The sequence below is a fragment of the Hemitrygon akajei genome, chromosome 17 (genome assembly GCF_048418815.1).
Source record: "Hemitrygon akajei chromosome 17, sHemAka1.3, whole genome shotgun sequence".
In the NCBI taxonomy this organism is placed as follows: Eukaryota; Metazoa; Chordata; class Chondrichthyes; order Myliobatiformes; family Dasyatidae; genus Hemitrygon; species Hemitrygon akajei.
Window position 1 is genome coordinate 12,857,375 of NC_133140.1, and position 22,409 is coordinate 12,879,783.

Sequence of the window (22,409 nt, forward strand, 5' to 3'; positions counted from 1 at the left end):
AATGGCTTCTTTGTTATGTTAAAAGTAAGAATGCTTCTTTATTATGGTAATTGGTGAGAGAGTGCTTTCTCTCGCAGCTTGTTTAGGTTATAATTACTGATAACGAGAATTGTATTCATTTGTTAACCAATTGGGATAGATGTTATTCTTTCTTGTGGCTCTGTAAGCTAGTGTTGTGCGGACTTTTGGGGAGTTGGAGGGGAGATCGTGAGGAAGGAGGACGTGCTGGATGCGCTCTGGTCGACCACCGAGGTTTGTCCCAGGCGGCGGGTCGAGGAGGTCGGAGAAGATCGAATAGTGGACCGAAGACTTCGATAGTTGAGCTCCAACGGTTGTGCACAAATTGACTAAACTCTGATAAGTTTTGGCGCCTTTTCTTTTTTTTCCTTTTCTTTCATATATATTGTATCGCTATTAATTACCTAGTTCTAGTACGATTTATAAAGTGTAATTTGTAAAATGTACATTGTGTGCTGGCTGATGATCGATGTTTGAGGCCATATCAGGTGGCATTGCACAGCAACCAACGCAACCGTGAGACAAGGTTGGGCGGGGGACGGGGTCTCCCCTAGATGCGTACGAGCCGATATAGCGTTGCATATTAAGAAGGAGGATGTGCTGGAACTTTTGGAAAGCATCCAGTTGGATAAGTCGCCAGGACCGGATGAGATGTACCCCAGGCTACTGTGGGAGTCGAGGGAGGAGATTGCTGAGCCTCTGGCAATTATCTTTACATCATCAGTGGGGATGGGAGAGGTTCCAGAGGATTGGAGGGGTGTGGATGTTGTTCCCTTATTCAAGAAAGGGAGTAGGGATAGCCCAGGAAATTATAGACCAGTGAGTCTTACTTCAATGGTTGGTAAGTTGATGGAGAAGAGGCATAATATGATTAGGAATAGTCAGCATGGCTTTGTCAAAGGCAGGTCATGTCTTACGAGCCTGATTGAATTTTTTGAGGATGAGACTAAACACATTGATGAAGGAAGAGCAGTAGATGTAGTGTATATGGAGTTCAGCAAGGCATTTGATAAGATACCCCATGCAAGGCTTATTGAGAAAGTAAGGAGGCATGGGATCCAAGGGGACATTGCTTTGTGGATCCACAATTGGCTTGCCCACAGAAGGCAAAGAATGGTTGTAGGACCGGTCATATTCTGCATGGAGGTCGGTGACCAGTGGGGTGCCTCAGGGATCTGTTCTGGGACCCTTACTCTTCATGACTTTTATAAATGATCTGGATGAGGAAGCGGAGGGATGGGTTAGTAAGTTTGCTGATGACACAAAGGTTGGGGGTGTTGTGGATAGTGTGGAGGGCTGTCAGAGGTTGAAGCGGGACATTGATAGGATGCAAAACTGGGCTGAGAAGTGGCAGATGGAGTCCAACCCAGATAAGTGTGAAGTGTTTCATTTTGGTAGGTCAAATATGATGGCAGAATATAGTATTAATGGTAAGACTTTTGGCAGTGTGGAGGATCAGAGGGATCTTGGGGTCTGGGTCCACAGGACGCTCAAAGCAGCTGCACAGGTTGACTCTGTGGTTAAGAAGGCGTATGGTGTATTGGCCTTCATCAATCGTGGGATTGAGTTTCGGAGCCGAGAGGTAATGTTGCAGCTCTATAAGACCCTGGTCAGACCCCACTTGGAGTACTGTGCTCAGTTCTGGTTGCCTCACTACAGGAAGGATGTGAAAACCATAGAAAGGGTGCAGAGGAGATTTACAAAGATGTTGCCTGGATTGGGGAACATGCCTTATCAGAATAAGTTGAGTGAACTTGGCCTTTTCTCCTTGGAGTGACGGAGGATGCGAGATGACCTGATAGAGGTGTATAAGATGATGAGAGTCCTTGATCGTGTGGATAGTCAGAGGCTTTTACCAGGGCTGAAATGGTGGCCACAAGAGGGCACAGGTTTGAGGTTCTTTGGAGTAGGTACAGAGGAGATGTCAGGGGTGGGGTTTTTTTTTAAACACACAGAGGGTGGTGAGTGTGTGGAATGGGCTGCCGGCAACGGTGGTGGAGGCGGATACGATAGGGTCTTTTTAGAGACTTTTGGATAGGTACATGGAGCTTAGAAAAATAGAGGGCTATGGGTAAGTCTAGTAATTTCTAAGGTAGGGACACATTCGGCACAACTTTGTGGGCTGAAGGGCCTATATTGTGCTGTAGGTTATCTATGTTTCTATCTCTCTGTCCCTTGTGAGACGGAGAGTGACAGAGAGTGAAACTGTGAGAAAGAGAGAGAGAGTGAGACAGAGAGTGCAAGAGAGAACGAACCCTATGGCATGTCGAACTGTTGCGTAAATAATATTTTCTGTTAACTGCAGAAGATCGTCTCTCTTTGGATGTCTTGCTGTTGCTTTGTGGGTGGTGGGCACTGATGCTTTTTTGCTGAAATGGGTGGAGGGAGGTTGATGCATTGATGGCTGCAGGGGTGGGGGAAGAGGGGGCTTTGGGGGTTCCATCGTTTTTCTGTCGTCAGTCTTTTGGGGTTCTGTTTTTCATGAATGTCTGTGAAGATTAAGCATTTCAAGTTGCACACATTATATATTCTCTGATAATAAACAGAACCATTTGAACTTGGATAGGGATAAGCTTACACCACTCTACTCCAATGACCCTGACTTCAAGGACAGCAATATTTCAAGCAGACAACTCACCAACACCTTCTTAAGGGCAACATGAGTTGCATAATTAACTGTCCGCTCAGCCTGTGAAGCCCATATCACCTGACTGAATATTAAATATGGCTCGGTCTCATTTCTACAGTTACGCCATCTTACATATAAAGTGAGATGCACCCTCCCCTAAGAGAGATAGCTGATGAAACATAAATTAGTTTTTTTTAAAAAGTAAAGTGAAAGTTCTTTGACCTGAAATGTTATCTCTGCTTCTCTCTCCACAGATACTGCCTAACCTGCTGAGTATTTCCAGCATTTTCCGATTAAATTTTCAGATTTCCAGCAGCTGCTATTTTGTAATCAACTTTGTTTAAAAAAATATATATTTATCTGGGAAATCTTCCCCTGCCCTCATTGTCAACAAGTGATTTAGCAGATATACTGAAGAATTCTTATAATGATAAATGTGTGAACAATGTGTTGCCCACAAACACAGGATAGACATAGAGGAGAACCTGACATGAACACGGTGGATTCAAGAGCCTGCTTCTCTGCAGTACAACTTCATGAATGAGCCCTTGTCAAACGTTTGAGTGAGAACCGTAATAGAAACATCATACAGCTGGACTCACTGAAGTGATTGTTGGACTAGGTATGCAGATACATCCTATTGATCCCAAGTGTGCACATGCTTATTAAACACAGCTGATCAACGTGTTGATAGAAACACAGTTCACTTATGGACTATATCTAAAAATGCAAACACTTTAAAACTTACAGTATCAAAATGAGGGGTGGGAATGGGCCCCAAGCACATGGACTGTGGATTAACCAAGTTATCCCGACCGTGCTGTATGGCATTTACTTGCTGGATCCTCATGCCCGGGTGGGAGGGAATTAGCGATGAGTATGGGTGATTCACCTTTTCACCACCTGACCAGGCTCCAGCTGTGGAGCTAGAACTAACCGAGGTAGGTGAGCTACACTCGCTGACGGACTGACAAGTCTCTGATGCCTCGGAGGAAGCTGAGCTCGATGACTTCTGCGTTGGGTCCAGAGTCCAAGAAGACAAGACGAAGCCATGAAAGGGAGAGAGACAAGAGCTAGTTAGAACTTCAAATACTCAAGAGCTTGCACCTTCTTCCTGTGACTGTAGGGGTTTACCCCCAGGTGATCCAGTTCCCTCCCACACCACCAAGACCGACCGCTGTAAATCAGCCCACGTGTCGGTGGCCGGTTGGAGCTAATGGACATGTGGGAGAGAATACGCTGCAGGAAAAGGAACAGGGGAATGGGGTGACATTGTGAGTAGGCACAGATTCTACGGGCCACATGGCTGACTTCCACATCATCACAAAGTAAGTATGTAAGTAAGTGCAGAGCCAGGATTAGGCAGTCCCAGATCAGAGTGGCTGGGAACAACCCAAGGTATTTATAGCTTTGAAATCAGAGTTATGAGTTACTCTGGAGCTGCTCAAGTAGCTCCACAGACCTTCCCAGTTCTCAGATGAGTGAAGCCAGCTAGAAAATCTTGAGACCAATTTTAACTTCAGCCCAATTTTATTCCTGAATATTGTTGGTCTGGGTCAGCTGTTCAGAAGCCAAGTAGACAAGATTGAAGACCTCACATCTTGGCGCCGAATGGCTGCTCTGCTCACCCAATACCAGTGAGTGTGGGGCAATTTGTTGCCAGTTCAGTGCCGGAGAAGGGCAGATCTGAGACACGGCTTCTGAGCAGATGTCTGCTGTATGCAGGCTGTCACCTGCCAGTGTTTGCCTGGAACCAAAAGAAATAACAGCGCTCTGTGGACGTCGTGCTAAGAAAGGCACTTGTGCACATAACCACATACGCCAAGGGGATACGTCGAGCCCTGCAGAACCCAGTGGTGACAGCCCTTCACCTGTTTACCTGCACTTACTGATTCAGAGGCAACTTGGGATCCACGTTGTCACCTTCTCTTACTAATACTTTGTTTTTGGTATGATCAAGGTTGATCAGACACAACGAGAGGCAAGCAGCAGCTGCCATCACAACCGACAGGAGGTGAATAGGGTCCAGGCATTCTGTCAGCCCACAGAGCACACATGACTGAAGTTAGTCAGCTTAATTTGTTCCAAATCCTGACTCATCACAGCACTACTTGCCAGCAGCAAACTATTCAAGTTCACTGCTGAGCCTGGCTCAGTGACAGCTGACCATCATCCTAACTCTGCTTTGGGGAGGTCGAGAAGGAGCAGCCTGTCTTAATCCAAGCTTAAAAGTGCTTTTGTTTTGCAAACTAAATCAATCTACATTTTGCTGGGAAATTAAACCTTTCTTCATACTCTCTGTGATCTCCAAGGGATATTCCCTGTACTTGAAAATAAAGTTTAGCATAACCCATCAAAGAAAATGAAGCACATGTCTGAATAGATCAATAAACTCTTGCTTTCACTTGCAGGTCTCCTGAGTTATCACAGATGTACACACGTAGTTGTTTCTATTAGTGTTCTTTAGTATTTTCAGTCTTTAATTCAAATTAAAGAGCATCTCGGAATGCACAGGGCAGCAGAGGGCACAGCTGCAGAATAGACGGACATCCCTTTCAAACAGAGATGAGGAGAAATGTCTTGGTTGGTGAATCTGTGGAACTCATTGCCACAGATGGCTGTGGAGGCCAAGTCATTGGGTATATTTAAAGTGGAGGTTGATAGGTTTTTGATTGGTAAGGCAATCAAAGGTTATGGGAAGAGGGCAGGAGAATGGGGTTGAGAGGGGTAATGGATCAGCCATGATCGAATGGTGCAGCAGACAATTGGTCGAATGGCCTAATTCTACTCCTGGTCTTGAGCAAGGTATATTTTCAATGAATGGTGTAATACTAATGCTGCTCCACGGAAACCTTCTACAAATCCCTTAGAGGACAGAGGAACTGTACTTGCATAAACTTTGTTCTTGTGCTTGTCCCTTGTTTTGCTGTGTGATAGGGGCACACAGATTAACAACATAATTCTGCAGGTACTCACAGAGAAAGCTTAGTGCATTATGACCTGGTTCAGAAAAATGCACTGTGAACGTCCATACGCATGTGCATAATGCACCTTGAAAATTCCCATTCTATTATTGAAAACCTACAGCACAATACAGGCACTTCGACCCACAATGCTGTGCCGAACATGTACTTACTTTAGAGATTATCGAGGGTTACCCATAGCCCTCTATAATTCCAAGCACCATGTACCTATCCAGGAGCCTCTTAAAAGACCCTATCATATCAGCCTCCACCACCGTCGCCAGCAGCCCATCCCACCCACTCACCACTCTGCGTAAAAAAAACTTACCCCTGACATCTCCTCTGTACCTACTTCCAAGCACCTTAAAACTATGCCATCTTGTGCTAGCCATTTCAGCCCTGGGAAAAAGCCTCTGACTATCCACACGACTAATGCCTCTCATCATCTTATACCTCAATTGGGTCACCTCTCATCTTCCATTGCTCGAGGAGAAAAGGCCGAGTTCACTCAACCTATCCTCATAAGACATGCTCCCCAATCCAGGCAACATCCTTGTAAATCTCCTCTGCACCTTTTCTGTGGTTACCATATCCTTCCTGTAGTGAGGCCACGAGAACTGAGCACAGTACTCCAAGTGGGGTCTGACCAGGGTCCTACATAGCTATAACATTACCTCGCGGCTCCTAAACTCAATTCCATGACTGATGAAGGCAAATACACCGTATGCCTTCTTAACCACAGAGTCAACCTGCGTAGCAGCTTTGAGTGTCATTTGGACTCAGGGCCCCAAGATCCTTCCGGTCCTCTACACCGCCAAGACTCTTACCATTAATACTATATTCTGCCATCATATTTGACCTACCAAAATGAACCACCTCACACTTTCCTGGGTTGAACTCCATCTGCCACTTCTCAGCCCAGTTTTGCATCCTGTCGATCTCCTGCTGTAACCTCTCTCAGCCCTCCACACTATCCACAACACCCCCAACCTTTGTTAGCAAATTTACTAACCCATTGCTTCACTCCCTCATCCAGTCATTTATAAACATCACGAAGAGAAGGGGTCCCAGAACAGATCCCTGAGGCACACCACTGGTCACTGACTGCCATGCAGAATATGACCCATCTACAACCACTCTTTGCCTTCTGTGGGCAAGCCAGTTCTGGATCCACAAAGCAATGTCCCCTTAAATCCCATGCCTCCTTAATTTCTCAATAAGCCTTGCATGGGGTACCTTAAGAAATGCCTTGCTGAAATCCATATAAATTACATCTACTGTTTAGTCACATCCTCAAAAAATTCAATCAGGCTCGTAAGGCACAACCGGCTTTTGACAAAGCCATGCTGATAATTCCTAATCATATTATGCCTCTCCAAATGTTCATAATTCCTGCCTCTCAGCATCTTCTCCATCCACTGAAGTAAGGCTCACTGGTCTATAATTTCCTGGGCTATCCCTACTCCCTTTCTTGAATAAGGGAACAACATTCGCTACCCTTCAATCCTCCGGAACCTCTCCCGTTCCCACTGATGATGCAAAGATAATCATTAGAGGCTCAGCAATCTCCTCCCTCGCCTCCCACAGTAGCCTGTGGAACATCTCGTCTGGTCCTGGTGACTTATCCAATTTGATGCTTTCCAAAAGCTCCGGCACATCCTTTTTCTTGATATCTATATGCTCAAGCTTTTCAGTCCGCTGTAAGTCATCGCTACAATTGCCAAGATCCTTTTCCATAGTGAATACTAAAGCAAAGTATTCATTAAGTACCTCAGCTATCTCCTCTGGTTCCATACACACTTTTCCACTGTCACACTTGATTGGTCCTATTCTCTCACGTCTTATCCTCTTGCTCTTCACATACTTGTGGAATGCCTTGGTGCTTTAATTAATCCTGCCCACCAAAGCCTTCTCATGGCCCCTTCTGGCTCTCCTAATTTCATTCTTAAGCTCCTTCCTGTTAGCCTTATAATCCTTCTGGATCTCTATCATTACCTAGTTTTTTTAGAACTTTTCGTAAACTTTTCTTCTTGACTAGATTTTCAACAGCCTTTGTACACTACTGTTCCTGTCATCCTTTCCGTCTCATTGGAACGTACCTATGCAGAACTCCATGCAAATATCCCCTGAACATTTGCCACATTTCTGCCGTACATTTCCTTGAGAACATCTGTTCCCAATTTATGCTTCCAAGTTCCTGCCTGATAGCCTCATATTTCCCCTTACTCCAATTAAACGTTTTCCTAACTTGTCTGTTCCTATCCCTCTCCAATGCTATTCCGATATAAACAAATAACTCTGCCCCACAAGCAATATTTCAATGAACTCCTGTGATCTGTGCTTCCTCAAAAGACCTTCTTCAGATTTTAGCAAAGTGATTATGCTCCCTACCTTTGGAAGATTTGCACTGTGAACATGCTCAGCCTATTGTGCGTTGTGGATTAACAAGGCATTTACTGTGAGCAGTCATGATGTCAATCCTCTTTTGCGCATTTATTTACAGAATAGAATCAATACAGAAAAATATGACGTGGAAATGGGTTATTGAGTCTGTTGCGGTCATCAGCTGCACGCTCACCTTGTGCTTTAATTTTCCACACCACATGAATTCCCCCCCCCCCCCCCCCATCTGAGATTCTACCACTCACCTACACTCTAGGGGTAATTTACAGCAACCAATCTAAGTCCTGGGGATGTGGGAAGAAACAGATCACCCTGAAGGAAATCTGCACATTTAAGGAGAGAACGTGAAAACTCCTCACCGACAGCACCCGAGGTCAGGATGGAACGTGGGTCCCTGGAGCTGGTCGCTGAGCTACACTACAGGCAACTGACAGTCATGGATAGAGAGTCTAAACTCGATACGGACAGGACTTGAGGTGGAATTGAACCAGCTATGCTCTCAGTCTGCCATGTCTTCATTCAGAGCAGGGTGAGCACACTCATAACCCTGTGACAAAATCAAGTGGCACTGTGAACAGAAATGGTTCTTGTAGCTACATGCTTTACTGCAGGTTGGGAAAAACCAGTTCTGGTGAGTCACCTCTATCTGATTCATGCTGCTTTCTCTTTGGTTTGTCTTCTTGCCATGCTGCGAGCACACTCTAGAAACTGAGCACGTTACCTGGGCTTAATCTAACGATCTTTATCCAAATCAGACAGATGCCAAAGTGCCAAGGCACCATGTGTGGGAACTCTGCACGTTATGCTGCTCATACTTGAGGCAGTCAGATCTGCTGGGTGAGATCAACAGTGAGATTCATCATCCAGGAACGCAATTCTGCAACATTTCGTGAGAGCAAAGAGCATGACAAGGCCTCTAACCTAATGGTATGAACATCGATTTCTCAAACTTTTGGTAATGTCCTCCATCTCCCAGCCAGCTTTCCCTCTCTCACCTTATCTCCTTGCCCGCCCATCACCTCCCTCTGGTGCTCCGTTCTCCCCCCTTTTTCTTTCTTCCATGACCTTCTGTTTTCTTCACCAATCAACTTCCCAGTTCTTTACTTCATCCTTCCACCTCCAGGTTTCACCTATCACTTGGTGCTTTTCTCTCCCCTCCCCTCCCCTAAAAATCTACTCCTCAACTTTTTCCCCCTCCAGTCCTGCCGAAGGGTTTCGGCCTGAACGTCCATAGATGCTACCTGGCCTGCTGAATTCCTCTAGCATCGATATGGAATAACACGTGCTTTCTTCCAGTCAAGATGGTGCCAGCGAGCTTTCACAGCTTTCTGGATGACATCATCCAGAGAACAAATCTTTCCAATTATTTCACTTATTCTACGCTTTCTGCTCGTTCTTTTTGTTTTGTTTGTGTTACGGAAACTGTGACGTACAGTTTGAATCCCGATGGAAGGACCCAGCACAGTGCTGTGTCCAGAGAGCTGCCTCGTGGAGATCTGAGATGGGCGGTGGGGGGGCCGAACATGTCTGAGAACACAAGCTGACACATGGAAACAACCAATGGCAAGATGACTCCATCTCAAAGCGGGATGAAGATTGAAGAATTGAGGTGAAAGCAAAGGGGATCAGCAATCGCTTCCAATGAAGGACACCATTTGGACTGGGTGTGAGTTCTGAGTTATGGAAGGACTGTTTGATGTTTCAAGATTTATGTGATAGGACTCTATATTGGTCTCCTCAGTTTATTGCCATTTTCTTTCCAGTGCCCATTTGGCAGATGGTTAGTTCTTTGTGAGTGGGAGAGAGGGGGAGGGGACTTTAGATGTTACTGTCGCTGTTCTTTTTTGCAAGCGAGTGGGTTGGGGAGTAGATGGAAATGTGGGGAGATTAAACGTGATAATTGTATTGGGGGGAAAAGTTGCTGTGGACTGAGCCAAAGGGCCTGTTTGTGTGCTGCGTGAACAAACGTGATAGACCTACATCTGCTCCTTCCTACTTTATCTACAGGACTCTTGCCACTAACATCAGCACTCACCTGACTGGTTATATCCGATGGCATGGGTGACGGTGGCTTGGAGTACATGGCATCCTGGGATATGAAGCCAGAATCATGTGAAGAGACGCTGGAGAGCCGGGTGCTGGAACTGGCGGGCTGAGCCAAACTGCGGTAGCGGTAGTTTGAACTTGGCGAGTGAGTCTGGGATCCGCTGGAGCGCGAAGTGCTGCTGTTTGTACTATTTACACTGCTGGGGAAGGATGTGGAGGGTGAAAGGATATGAAGGAGGGTAGGAAGACAATTTGAGAGAAGGTCAGACTTGCTGAAAATACAATCAGAGACAAAGCTGGCAGAAAGTTCTTCAGAAACATGAGATTCTGCAAATGCCGGAAATCAAGAGCAACACACACAAAATACTGGAGGAACTCAACAGGCCATTCAGCTCCTATAGAGAAGAATAAACAGTCAATGTCATCAGGACAGATAAAAGGCCTCGGTCTGAAACGTCAATGGTTCATTCCTCTCCAGAGATGCTGTCTCACCTGCTGAGTTCCTCCAGCATTTTGTGTGCCTCACAAATCTCTTCACTGTATTCATTTTTCTGCTATCTGCCCATATGAACAACCAGAAAAGACTGTCTCCCTTGGCCACTTCAGAGCCGACCAAGAGTGCAGATGAAGCTGGTGTCACAGATAGGGGAAGTTCCACGGATTTCATCCTCTGAATTAGTTTTTATGATAAACTGCAGGTTTGAGAGTCTAGGTGTTCTTAAAAATCTGATTTGTTAAATTGCAGATCCTGAACTGAATTTAAACCAGAGGTGAGATTTGAACTCAGGTATTTGGATTGCTGTCCACGGCCCTGCGTGTTATAAGACTATTGTCCAGGCCCTTGCGTGTTAACCTATAAGGCAGGTTAATGGGCAGTACTTGGCATTCTGTCCACCCTTCTGTCTTCTCTCTTTTCTTATAACTCCACTTATAGCAAGGCCTTATAACAGTCCTTCTAATGAATGCATGCAGCACAGAGTATCAAAATCCAGTGTATTATCACTGATGTATGTTGTGAAATTTGTTGTTTTGAGGCTGCAGTACAATGCAATGTATAAAATATAGTATAAATTACATTACAAGAAATATAAATTACTACAAAAGAGAGCAATATACTGAGGTAGTGTTCATTTGTTTATAGACCGTTCAGAAATCTGATGGTAGAGGGGAAGAGGCTGTTTCTAAGATGTTGAGTGTTTGTCTTCGGGCTCCTCTACCTTCACGTTGATAGTAGTGAGAAGAGGGCATGTCCTGGGTGGTGGGGGTCCTTAATGATTGATGCCACCTTTTGGAGGCATCGCTTTTGAAGATGTCCTCAATAGCGGGAAGGCTAGTGCCCATGATGGTGCTGGCTGAGTTTACAACCATCGGCAGCTTTTTCCCAATCATGTGCAGTGGTCCCTAATGAAATATAGCCACAGGCATGCTTTCTCATGACTGCATCAATATGTTAGGCCCAGTTAAGTCAGTTAAATCCAACGCTTTGTTTAGCCCAGTGGTCATCAGCCATGCAGGGAAGGAGGAAAAGTAGATCCTGTAAACGGAGGCCTGGGTATAGGCGAGAACCCATCAGTTTTTCCAGGGACAGTGCAAAGATGTCCTTGTCCTGAATAACAGAAGAATAAGCTGGACAAGGAAGGGAGTCACGCTTGGTCTCACTGTTGAATTCAGGACACCTTGAGAAGGGCATCAACGCCTTGGAGAGGTTGTAAGACAGATTTACTGAAACACTATTTATACGACAACGTGTTGTTCCCCACTGTTAACCTTCACATGAGCTGGAGAGATGAGAGGATAGAAACCTCGTGCACCTACCTACACATGCTGGATTTTCGGGAGCTCGAGCTGCTGGGGGAAGATGGTGGAGTCTGGTAGGACCAGGTATAGTCAGAGCCCTTCAGGTCCTTAATCACCTGCAGGAGAAACACAGAGGTAATTACTCTGGGAATATGGGGCAAGCAAGGCTTTATGGGGAAACAGAGCCCAGCAATACAACCGGTAATTTTATCCCATTGTAAACAGTCCTTTTAAGATGTCTGCTATCAATAAGTACAATATTCTCACCAACTGCCCTGCACAAAACTGGACCATATCACAGAGTGCACAGTACCTGTAGATGTTAGTTGGTCCCAAGGGATTGCCTCCTCCATAGGGATACTCCACCTAGACTATCACTTTCCCAAAGGCCCTCCTCAGGCCAGCCCCTTACTCCCCAGAAGCCTGTCCAGCATCTACAAAGCCTGATGGAAGACTCTCCACTTGCCGAATATGAGCAGCTTCAACAACACTGAGGAAGCTCGATACCATACAGGATATAACAGTCCGTTTGAAAGTCATCCCATCCACAATCACTCACTCGCTCCGCCACCGACACACAGAAACAACAGTTTGTACTGTCTACAGGATGCACAGAACAACTCAGCCAGACTCCTCAGACAGCACCTTCGGAACCCACCACCTCTCCCAGCTGGAAGGACAAGGGCAGCAAAAGCACGGGGAACACTACCAGCAACTGGAAGTTGTTCTCCAAGTCACATACCATCTGACTTGGAAATTTATCACCGTTTCCTCACCATCACTGTGTCAAAACCCTCCCTAACAGCACCCAAACCTCAAGGATTGCAGTGGTTCAAGATGGCAGCTCATCACCACCTTCTCCAGGGTAACTAGGGATGGGGAAAAAAAACGTTGGATCAGCCTGCAAAGTCCATGCCCCCTGAATGGATGAAACAAAACTGGGAATATCTCACCCACAATGGGCTCCCTTCAGACCAGAATGATCTTCCGACTCCAGCGTTAGCATCCGCCACCTCTTCTCCCCTACCAATGTGGCTCTCCACTCCTGTCCAATCCATACATCTATTCTCTCAGACCACTCCCTCTTCCTTCAAAGTCTAGCCAGCTGTCTCAGACCACGACAGACGAAACCACCACTTGACAATTTTGCTTTTTCATCCAGATATGGGCAGCATGAAACATTCCAAAGTTTACACAATTTCAGGATTATTACCTCCACCCTGACAGCCTGGTCCCCATGTCAATCACTCTATGCAGAATTTCCTGACCTTGGCACTAACCTTGTACTCTGTTAGGGCAAGAGTTACTCTGAAACAGCAAACCTGGTCCAATTTCTCCTTGCTCTTTACAGCCTCGTTATCTCTACAAATTAGACCCCAGGTGGCAGCACTGTGGTTAAATCACCTTTCCCTACCCGAACTTCCAGACCATTATTCTGAAATATCCCGGAGAAACATACCTTTGTAGGAGTGTCAAAACCAGACTTACAAACAGTGCAACTTAAATTGAAGCTACCAAACAATTTAATTTAAAAAGCTAGTTCAAAGTTCAGAGTGAATTTATTTATCAAAGTATGTATATGTCACCATATACTACCTTGAGATGCATTTTTCTTACAGGCATTTACAGAAAAATACAGAAATGCAAAAAAATGTTATCAAGAACTATACATAACATCTAATGGGCAAAGGACAAATAATAAATAAATAACACTATGTGTCAGACAGAGTGGTCAGCAGCACTGGGGCTCCACAGGGGACTGTCCTGTCTCCCTTTCTCTTCACCATCTACACCTCAGACTTCAACTACTGCACAGTCTTGCCATCTTCAGAAGTTTTCTGATGACTCTGCCATAGTTGGATGCATCAGCAAGGGAGATGAGGCTGAGTACAGGGCTACGGTGGGAAACTTTGTCACATGGTGCAAGCAGAATCATCTGCAGCTTAATGTGAAAAAGACTAGGAGCTGGTGGTGGACCTGAGGAGGGCTAAGGCACAGGTCACCCCTGTTTCCATCCAAGGGGTCAGTGTGGACATGGTGGAGGATTACAAATACCTGGGGATATGAATGGCCAATAAACTGGACTGGTCAAAGAACACTGAGGCTGTCTACAAGAAGGGTCAGAGCCGTCTCTACTTCCTGAGGAGACTGAGGTCCTTTAACATCTGCCGGACGATGCTGAGGATGTTTTATGAGGCTGTGGTGGCTAGTGCTATCACGTTTACTGTTGTGTGCTGGGGCAGCAGGCTGAGGGTAGCAGACACCAACAGAATCAACAAACTCATTCGTAAGGCCAGTGATGTTGTGGGGGTGGAACTGGACTCTCTTGACGGTGGTGTCTGAAAAGAGGATGCTGTCCAAGTTGCATGCCATCTTGGACAATGACTCCCATCCACTCCATAATGTACTGATTAGGCACAGGAGTACATTCAGCCAGAGACTCATTCCACCGAGATGCAACACTGAGCGTCATAGGAAGTCATTCCTGCCTGTGGCCATCTAAGTATGTCTGTCTGTAAATAATACCGAGAACATAAGCTGTAGAAAGTGAGTCCAGTGACAGTAATATTGATGTGGAATCATGCTTACATAGAACATAGAGTACAGCACAGTACAGGCCCTCAGCCCACAACGTTGTGCCGACCCTTAAACCCTTCCTCCCATATAACCCCCCACCTTAAATTCCTCCATATACCTGTCTAGTAGTCTTAAATTACACTAGAGTATCTGCCTCCACCACTGACTCAGGCAGTGCATTCCACGCACCAACCATTCTCTGAGTAAAAAACCTTCCTCTAATATCCCCCTTGAACTTCCCTCCCCTTACCTTAAAGTCATGTCCTCTTGTACTGAGCAGTGGTGCCCTGGGGAAGAGGCGCTGGCTGTCCACTCTATTTATTCCCCTTAATATCTTGTATACCTCTATCATGTCTCTTCTCATCCTCCTTCTCTCCAAAGAGTAAAGCCCTAGCTCCCTTAATCTCTGATCATAAATGGATATTCTCTAAACCAGGCAGCATCCTGGTAAATCTCCTCTGTACCCTTTCCAATGTTTCCACATCCTTCCTATAATGAGGCAAACAGAATTGGACACAGTACTCCAAGTGTGGCTTAACCAGAGTTTTATAGGGCTGCATCATTACCTCACGACACTTAAACTCCATCCCTTGACTTATGAAAGCTAACACCCCATAAGCTTTCTTAATTACCCTATCTACCTGTGAGGCAACTTTCAGGGATCTGTGGACATGTGCCCCCCAGATCCCTCTGCTCTTCCACACTACCAAGTATCTTGCCATTTACTTTGTACTCTGCCTTGGAATTTGTCCTTCCAAAGTGTACCACCTCACACTTCTCTGGGTTGAACTCCATCTGCCACTTCTCAGCCCACTTCTGCATCCTATCAATGTCTCTCTGCAATCTTCGACAATCCTCTACACTATCTACAACACCACCGACCTTTGTGTCGTCTGCAAACTTGCCAACCCACCCTTCTACCCCCACGTCCAGGTCGTTAATAAAAATCACAAAAAGTAGAGGTCCCAGAACAGATCCTGGTGGGACACCACTAGTCACAACCCTCCAATCTGAATGTACTCCCTCCACCACGACCCTCTGCCTTCTGCAGGCAAGCCAATTCTGAATCCACCTGGCCAAACTTCCCTGAATCCCATGCCTTCTGACTTTCTGAATAAGCCTACCGTGTGGAACCTTGTCAAATGCCTTATTAAAATCCATGTAGATCACATCCACTGCACTACCCTGATCTATATGCCTGGTCACCTCCTCAAAGAACTCTATCAGGCTTGTTAGACACAATTTGCCCTTCACAAAGCCATGTTGACTGTCCCTGATCAGACCATGATTCTCTAAATGCCCATAGATCCTATCCTTAAGAATCTTTTCCAACAGCTTTCCCACCACAGACGTAAGGCTCACTGGTCTATAATTACCCGGACTATCCCTACTATCTTTTTTGAACAAGGGGCAACATTCGCCTCCCTCTAGTCCTCCGGTACCATTCCCGTGGACAAAAAGATCCTAGCCAGAGCTCAGCAATCTCTTCCCTCGCCTCATGGAGCAGCCTGGGGAATATTCCATCAGACCCTGGGGACTTATCCGTCCTAATGTATTTTAACAACTCCAACACCTCTTCTACCTTAATATCAACATGCTCCAGAACTTCAACCTCACTCATATTGTCCTCACTGTCATCAAGTTCCCTCTCATTGATGAATACCGAAGAGGTATTCATTGAGAACCTCGCTCACTTCCACAGCCTCCAGGCACATCTTCCCACCTTTATCTCTAATCGGTCCTACCTTCACTCCTGTCATCCTTTTGTTCTTCACATAATTGAAGAATGCCTTGGGGTTTTCCTTTACCCTTCTCGCCAAGGGCTTCTCATGCCCCCTTCTTGCTCTTCTCAGCCACTTCTTAAGCTCCTTTCTTGCTACCCTAATTCCTCAATAGACCCATCTGATCCTTGCTTCCTAAACTTCATGTATGCTGTCTTCTTCCACCTGACTAGATTTTCCACTTCACTTGTCACCCATGGTTCCTTCACCCTACCATTCTTTATCTTCCTCAGTGGGACAAATTTATCCCTAACATCCTGCAAGAGAACCCTAAACATCGACCACATATCCATAGTACATTTCCCTGCAAAAACATCATCCCAATCATACAAAGTGGAAACAGGTCATTTGACCCATCACAGCCATGATGGTACATGGGCGTCTGCCTCTAATAATCCCATCTTCCAACAACGTGGCACAGGGCGACATGGTTGCATTCTGGTTAAGATAATGCTTTACAGTGCCACCTGCATATTGGGGTTCAATTACTAAGGAGCTTGTATGTTCTCCCCATGATCACGTGGGTTTCTTCACACATTCCAAAAGGGAGAGGATTACCAAGTTGTAGGGTAGCACCAGAATTGTGGCAACACTTGCAGACCGCTCCCAGCAAAACCTTGGACTGTGTTGGTCAAATGAAACACTTCACTGAATCTTTCCATGTACTTGTGACAAATAAAGCTAATGTCATCTTTGTTTATGACTGTAACCTTCTATCCCCAGGCAAAGTGACTTTGCTTCCAGTGTGCTCCAGGTACTCATCACTCTCTGGGTGAGAAAGGGTCCCCTCTAAATCTCTTAACCTTCACTCTAAATCTACGTCCTCTAGTTTTATCTACTGCTAGTTGTGAAGTACACCACAACTTCGTCAGAGCTTGAAAAGGAGAGGATTCGCGGGCTTTTTCAGTTTTTTTAAAAACGGCCAAGCAATAGCGGAGCGGAGGAGCTGAAGACAGCCGGTCAGCTAGCGCACTATAAAAGAAGTTCTGTCTAGCAAAGCGGCCATTGTCGGAGTGGACTGAGTCAGAGCGGGACGGCTTTGGCTCAACAGGCTTCGGTGTGAACAGGCAGAGGTGAGGGTAGGTTTCCGGTAAGTTGTTGTTGTTGTTATTGTTTCTCATTTGATTTCTTTTTGAACCAGTAAGTTTAGAGAGAATGCAGGCAGGATGCTGGAATGCTCCTCTTTCAGGATGTGGGAAGTCAGGGAGACCTCCGTTGTCTCTGACGACAATACCTGCAAGAAGTGCAGCCAGCTGCAGCTCCTAACAAACCGCATTAGGGAACTGGAGCAGGAGATGGATGACCTCCGGATCATTCGGGAGAATGAGAAATTTATAGATAGTAGTTTCAGGGAGGTAGTTATGCCAAAGGAGCAACGCACAGGTAATTGGGATGGGGAAAGGGCAGGCAGAGCAGGTGTGGCCATTCCCCTCACAACAAGTCTACTGATTTGGATACTGCTGGGGGGGGGGGGGGGGGATGACTTACCAAGGACAAGCTGCGGCAGCCTGATTTCTGGCACTGAGTCTGGTTCTACAGTGCAGAAGGGAGGGTGGAAGAAGAGGAGAGTGGTAGTGATAGGGGACTTGATAGTTAGAGGTACAGACAGGAGGTTCTGTGGTCGTGATAGAGACTCCCGGATGGTTTGTTGCCTCCTGGGTGCCAGGGTCAGGGATGTCTCTGATTGCGTGCACGGCATTCTGAAGTGGGAGGGTGAGCAGCCAGATGTCATGGTACACATCGGTACCAATAACGTAGGAAGAAAGAGTGAGGAAGTCCTGGAGAGTGAGTATAGAGAGCTTGGTAGGAAGTTAAAAAGCAGAACCTCAAGGGTGGTAATCTCAGGATTGCTACCTGTGACACGTGCCAGTGAGGGTAAGTATAGGATGCTCTGGAGGATGAACACGTGACTGAGGAACTGGTGTACAGGGCAGGGTTTCAGATTTCGGGATCACTGGGACCTCTTCTGGGGCAGGTGGGACCTCCACAAGAGAGATGGGTTACACCTGAACTACAGGGGTCCAATATCCTTGCAGGGAGGTTTGCTAGTGCTGTTGGGGAGGGTTTAAACTAGATTTGCAGGGGGATGGGAACTAGAGTGCCAGAGCAGATAGTGGAGCGGGGGTGAAAATAAATGATGTTAAAAGCTTATGCAAAGTCAGAAATAGAAGGGTTGTCTGTAGTGGTAATAGTCTTCTGAGCTGTGTCTACTTCAATGCGAGGAGTATTGTTGGGAAGGCTGATGAGCTAAGGGTGTGGACTGACACATGGAATTATGACATTATAGCCATTAGTGAAACTTGGCTACAGGAGGGGCAGGACTGGCAGCTTAATGTTCCAGGGTTCTGATGTTTCAGACGTGATGGAGGCAGAGGGATGAAGGGTGGGGGTTGGCATTGCTAGTCAGGGAAAATGTTACAGCAGTGTTCAGGCAGGACAGATTAGAGGGCTTGTCTACCGAGGCCATATGGGTGGAGCTGAGAAACAGGAAAGGTATGACCACATTAATGGGGTTGTATTATAGACCACCCAATAGTCAGCAAGAATTGGAAGAGCAAATCTACAGAGAGATAACAGACAACTGCAGGAGACAGAAAGCTGTGATTGTAGGGAATTTTAATTTTCCATATATTGATTGGGACTCCCATACCGTTAAAGGTCTAGACGGGTTAAAATTTGTAAAATGTGTTCAGGAAAGATTTCTGAATTAATATATTGAGGTACCAACTAGAGATGATGCAATATTAGATCTCCTTTTAGGAAACAAGTTAGGAGCATCTCCAACACCATCACAGTGAGCACGGGGACCCCCCAGGGTCCTGTTCACTCTGCTGACCCATGACTGTGCTGCAACACACAGCTCGAACCACATCATCAAGTTCGCTGATGACACAACTGTGGTGGGTCTCATCAGCAAGAACGACGAGTCAGCTAGAGAGGAAGTGCAGCGGCTAATGGACTGGTGCAGAGCCAACAACCTGTCTCTTAATGTGAACAAAAGAGATGGTTGTTGACTTCAGGAGGGCACGGAGCGACCACTCCCCGCTGAACATCAACGGCTCCTTGGTAGAGATCGTTAAGAGCACCAAATTTCTTGGTGTTCACCTGGCGCAGAATCACACCTGGTCCCTCAACACCAACTCCACAGCAAAGAAAGCCCAGCAGCGTCTCTACTTTCTGCGAAGGCTGAGGAAAGTCCATCTTCCATCCCCCATCCTCATCACATTCTACAGGGGTTGTATTGAGAGCATCCTGAGCAGCTGCATTACTGCCTGGTTTGGAAATTGCACCATCTCGGATCGCAAGACCCTGCAGCGGATAGTGAGGTCAGCTGAGAAGATCATCGGGGTCTCTCTTCCCGCTATCACGGACACTTACACTACACGCTGCATCCGCAAAGGAAACAGCATTATGAAGGACCCCATGCATCCCTCATACAATCTCTTCTCCCTCCTGCCATCTGGGAAAAGGCTCCAAAGCACTCGGGCTCTCACGACCAGACTATGTACGTAATAGTTTCTTCCCCCAAGCTATCAGACTCTTCAATACCCAGAGCCTGGACTGACAGCTTGTCCTATTGTCCTGTTTATTATTTATTGTAATGCCTGCACTGTTTTGTGCACTTTACGCAGTCCTGTGTAGGTCTGTAGTCTAGTGTAGTTTCTCTGTGTTGTTTTTTTTACGTAGTTCAGTCTAGTTTTTGTACTGTGTCATGTAACACCATGGTCCTGAAAAACGTTGTCTCATTTTTACTATGTACTATACCAGCAGTTATGGCCGAAATGACAATAAAAGTGACTTGACTTGACAAGACAAGTAACAGAAGTGTGTGTAGGGGAACACTTTTGTTCCAGTGATCATAACACCATTAGTTTCAACTTAGTCATGGATAAAGATAGATCTGGTCCTCAGGTTGAGGTTCTAAACTGGAAAAAAGCCAAATTTGAAGAAATGAAAAAGGATCTAAAAAGCGTGGATTGGGACAGGTTGTTCTCTGGCCAGGATGTGATTGGTAAGTGGGAGGCCTTCAAAGGAGAAATTTTGAGAGTGCAGAATTTGTATGTTCCTGTCAGGGTTAAAGGCAAAGTGAATAAGAATGAGGAACCTTGGTTTTCGAGGGTTATTGGAAATCTGATGAAGAAGAGATACATGACAGGTATAGGCAACAAGGAGCAAATAAGGTGCTTGAGGAGTATAAAAAGTGCAAGAAAATACTTAAGAAAGAAATCAGGAAGGTTAAAAGGAGACATGAGGTTGTTTTGGCAGTCAAGGTGAAGGATAATCCAATGAGCTTCTACAGGTATATTAAGAACAAAAGGATAATAAGGGATAAAATTAGTCTTCTTTAAGATCAGAGTGATCAGCTATGTATGGAACCAAAAGAAATGGGAGAGATCTTGAATGGTTTTTTGCATCTGTATTTACTAAGGAAACTGGCATGGAGTCAATGGAAATAAGGCAAACAAGTAGTGAGGTCATGGAACCTATACAGATTAAAGAGGAGAAGGTGCTTGCTGTCTTGAGGCAAATCATAATAGATAAATCCCCAGGATCTGACAGAGTATTCCCTCGGACCTTGAAGGAGACTAGTGTTGAAATTGCAGGGGCCCTGGTAGATATATTTAAAATGTCGGTATCTACGGGTGAGGTGCCGGAGGATTGAAGGATAGCTCATGTAGTTCCGTTGTTTAAAAAAGGCTCTAAAAGTAATCCGAGAAATTATAGGCCGGTAAGTTTGAAGTCGGTAGTAGGTAAATTATTGGAAGGAATACTAAGAGATAGGATCTACAAGTATTTAGATAGACAGGGACTTATTAGGGAGAGTCAACGTGGCTTTGTGAATGGTAGGTCATGTTTAACTAATCTATTGGAGTTTTTCCAGGAGGTTACCAGGAAATTGGATGAAGGGAAGGCAGTGGATGTTGTATACATGGACTTCAGTAAGGCCCTTGACAAGGTCCCGCATGGGAGGTTAGTTAGGAAGATTCAGTCGCTAGGTATACATGGTGAGGTAGTAAATTGGATTAGACATTGGCTCAATGGGAGAAGTCAGAGAGTGGTAGTGGAGGATTGCTTCTCTGAGTGGGCGCCTGTGACTAGTGGTGTGCCACAGGGATTAGTGCTGGGTCCATTGTTATTTGTCATCTATATCAATCATTTGGATGATAATGTGGAAATTGGATCAGCAAATTTGCTGATGATACAAAGATTGGAGGTGTAGTGGACAGTGAGGAAGGTTTTCAAAGATTGCAGAGGGATTTGGACCAGCTGGAAAAATGAGCTGACAAATGGCAGATAGAGTTTAATGTAGACATGTGTGAGGTATTGCACTTTGGAAGGACAAACCAAGGCAGAAAATACAAGGTAAATGGCAGGACACTGAGGAGTGCAGTAGAACAGAGGGATCCAGGAATACAGATACATAATTCCCTAAAAGTGGCGTCACAGTTAGATAGGGTAGTAAAGAGCCTATACGACCCTACGCACATTGGCCTTTATAAATCAAAGTATTGAGTATAAGAGTTGGAATGTTATGGTGAGGTTGTATAAGACATTGGTGAGGCTGAATTTGGAGTATTATGTGCAGTTTTGGTTACCTAATTACAGGAAGGATATTAATAAGGTTGAAAGAGTGCAGAGAAGGCTTATGAGGGTGTTGCCGGGACTTGAGAAATTGAGTTACCGAAAAAGGTTGAATAGGTTAGGACTTTATTCCCTGGAGCGTAGAGGAATGAGGGGAGATTTGAAAGAGGTGTATAAAATTAAGACTGGTATAGATAGAGTGAATGCAAGAAGGCTTCTTCCACTGAGGCTAGGGGAGGGAAAAAAAACAGAGGACATGGGTTAAGGGTGAAAAGGGAAAAGTTTAAAGGGAACATGGGGGGGGGGGCTTCTTCACACAGAGAGTGGTGGGAGTGTGGAATGAGCTGCCAGATGAAGTGGTAAACGTGGGCTCACTTTTAACATTTAAGAAAAACTTGGACAGGTACATGGATGAGAGGTGTATGGAGGGATATGGTCCAGGTGGGGGTCAGTGGGACTAGGCAGAAAAATTGTTCGGCACAGCCAAGAAGGGTCAAAAGGCCTGTTTCTGTGTCATAATATTCTATTATTCTATGGTTCTAACTATGATGTGACACACAAAACCACAGCCCAGCCCACAGGAATGGTATATTGCTGTTTTTAGCAGGGGAG

The 22,409-nt window shown here is 45.6% G+C and overlaps 1 protein-coding gene across 13 annotated transcripts in view; it reads right to left on the minus strand.

Moving 5' to 3' along the window:
* The window catches only part of mtss1lb (MTSS I-BAR domain containing 2b), a 189,218-nt gene that overhangs the window by 26,813 nt on the left and 139,996 nt on the right, over positions 1-22,409 (minus strand). For 3 of the 13 annotated variants that reach the window (XM_073069686.1, XM_073069687.1, XM_073069689.1), the window contains 3 exons: positions 11,875-11,972; positions 10,049-10,259; positions 3,396-3,659 (listed from right to left, as the gene is read on the minus strand). In XM_073069686.1, coding sequence (XP_072925787.1) covers positions 3,396-3,659; positions 10,049-10,259; positions 11,875-11,972 — 573 coding nt within the window. The remainder of the gene's footprint in view (positions 1-3,395; positions 3,660-10,048; positions 10,260-11,874; positions 11,973-22,409) is intronic. The other 10 variants (XM_073069691.1, XM_073069693.1, XM_073069694.1 and 7 more) reach the window with 6 other exon arrangements.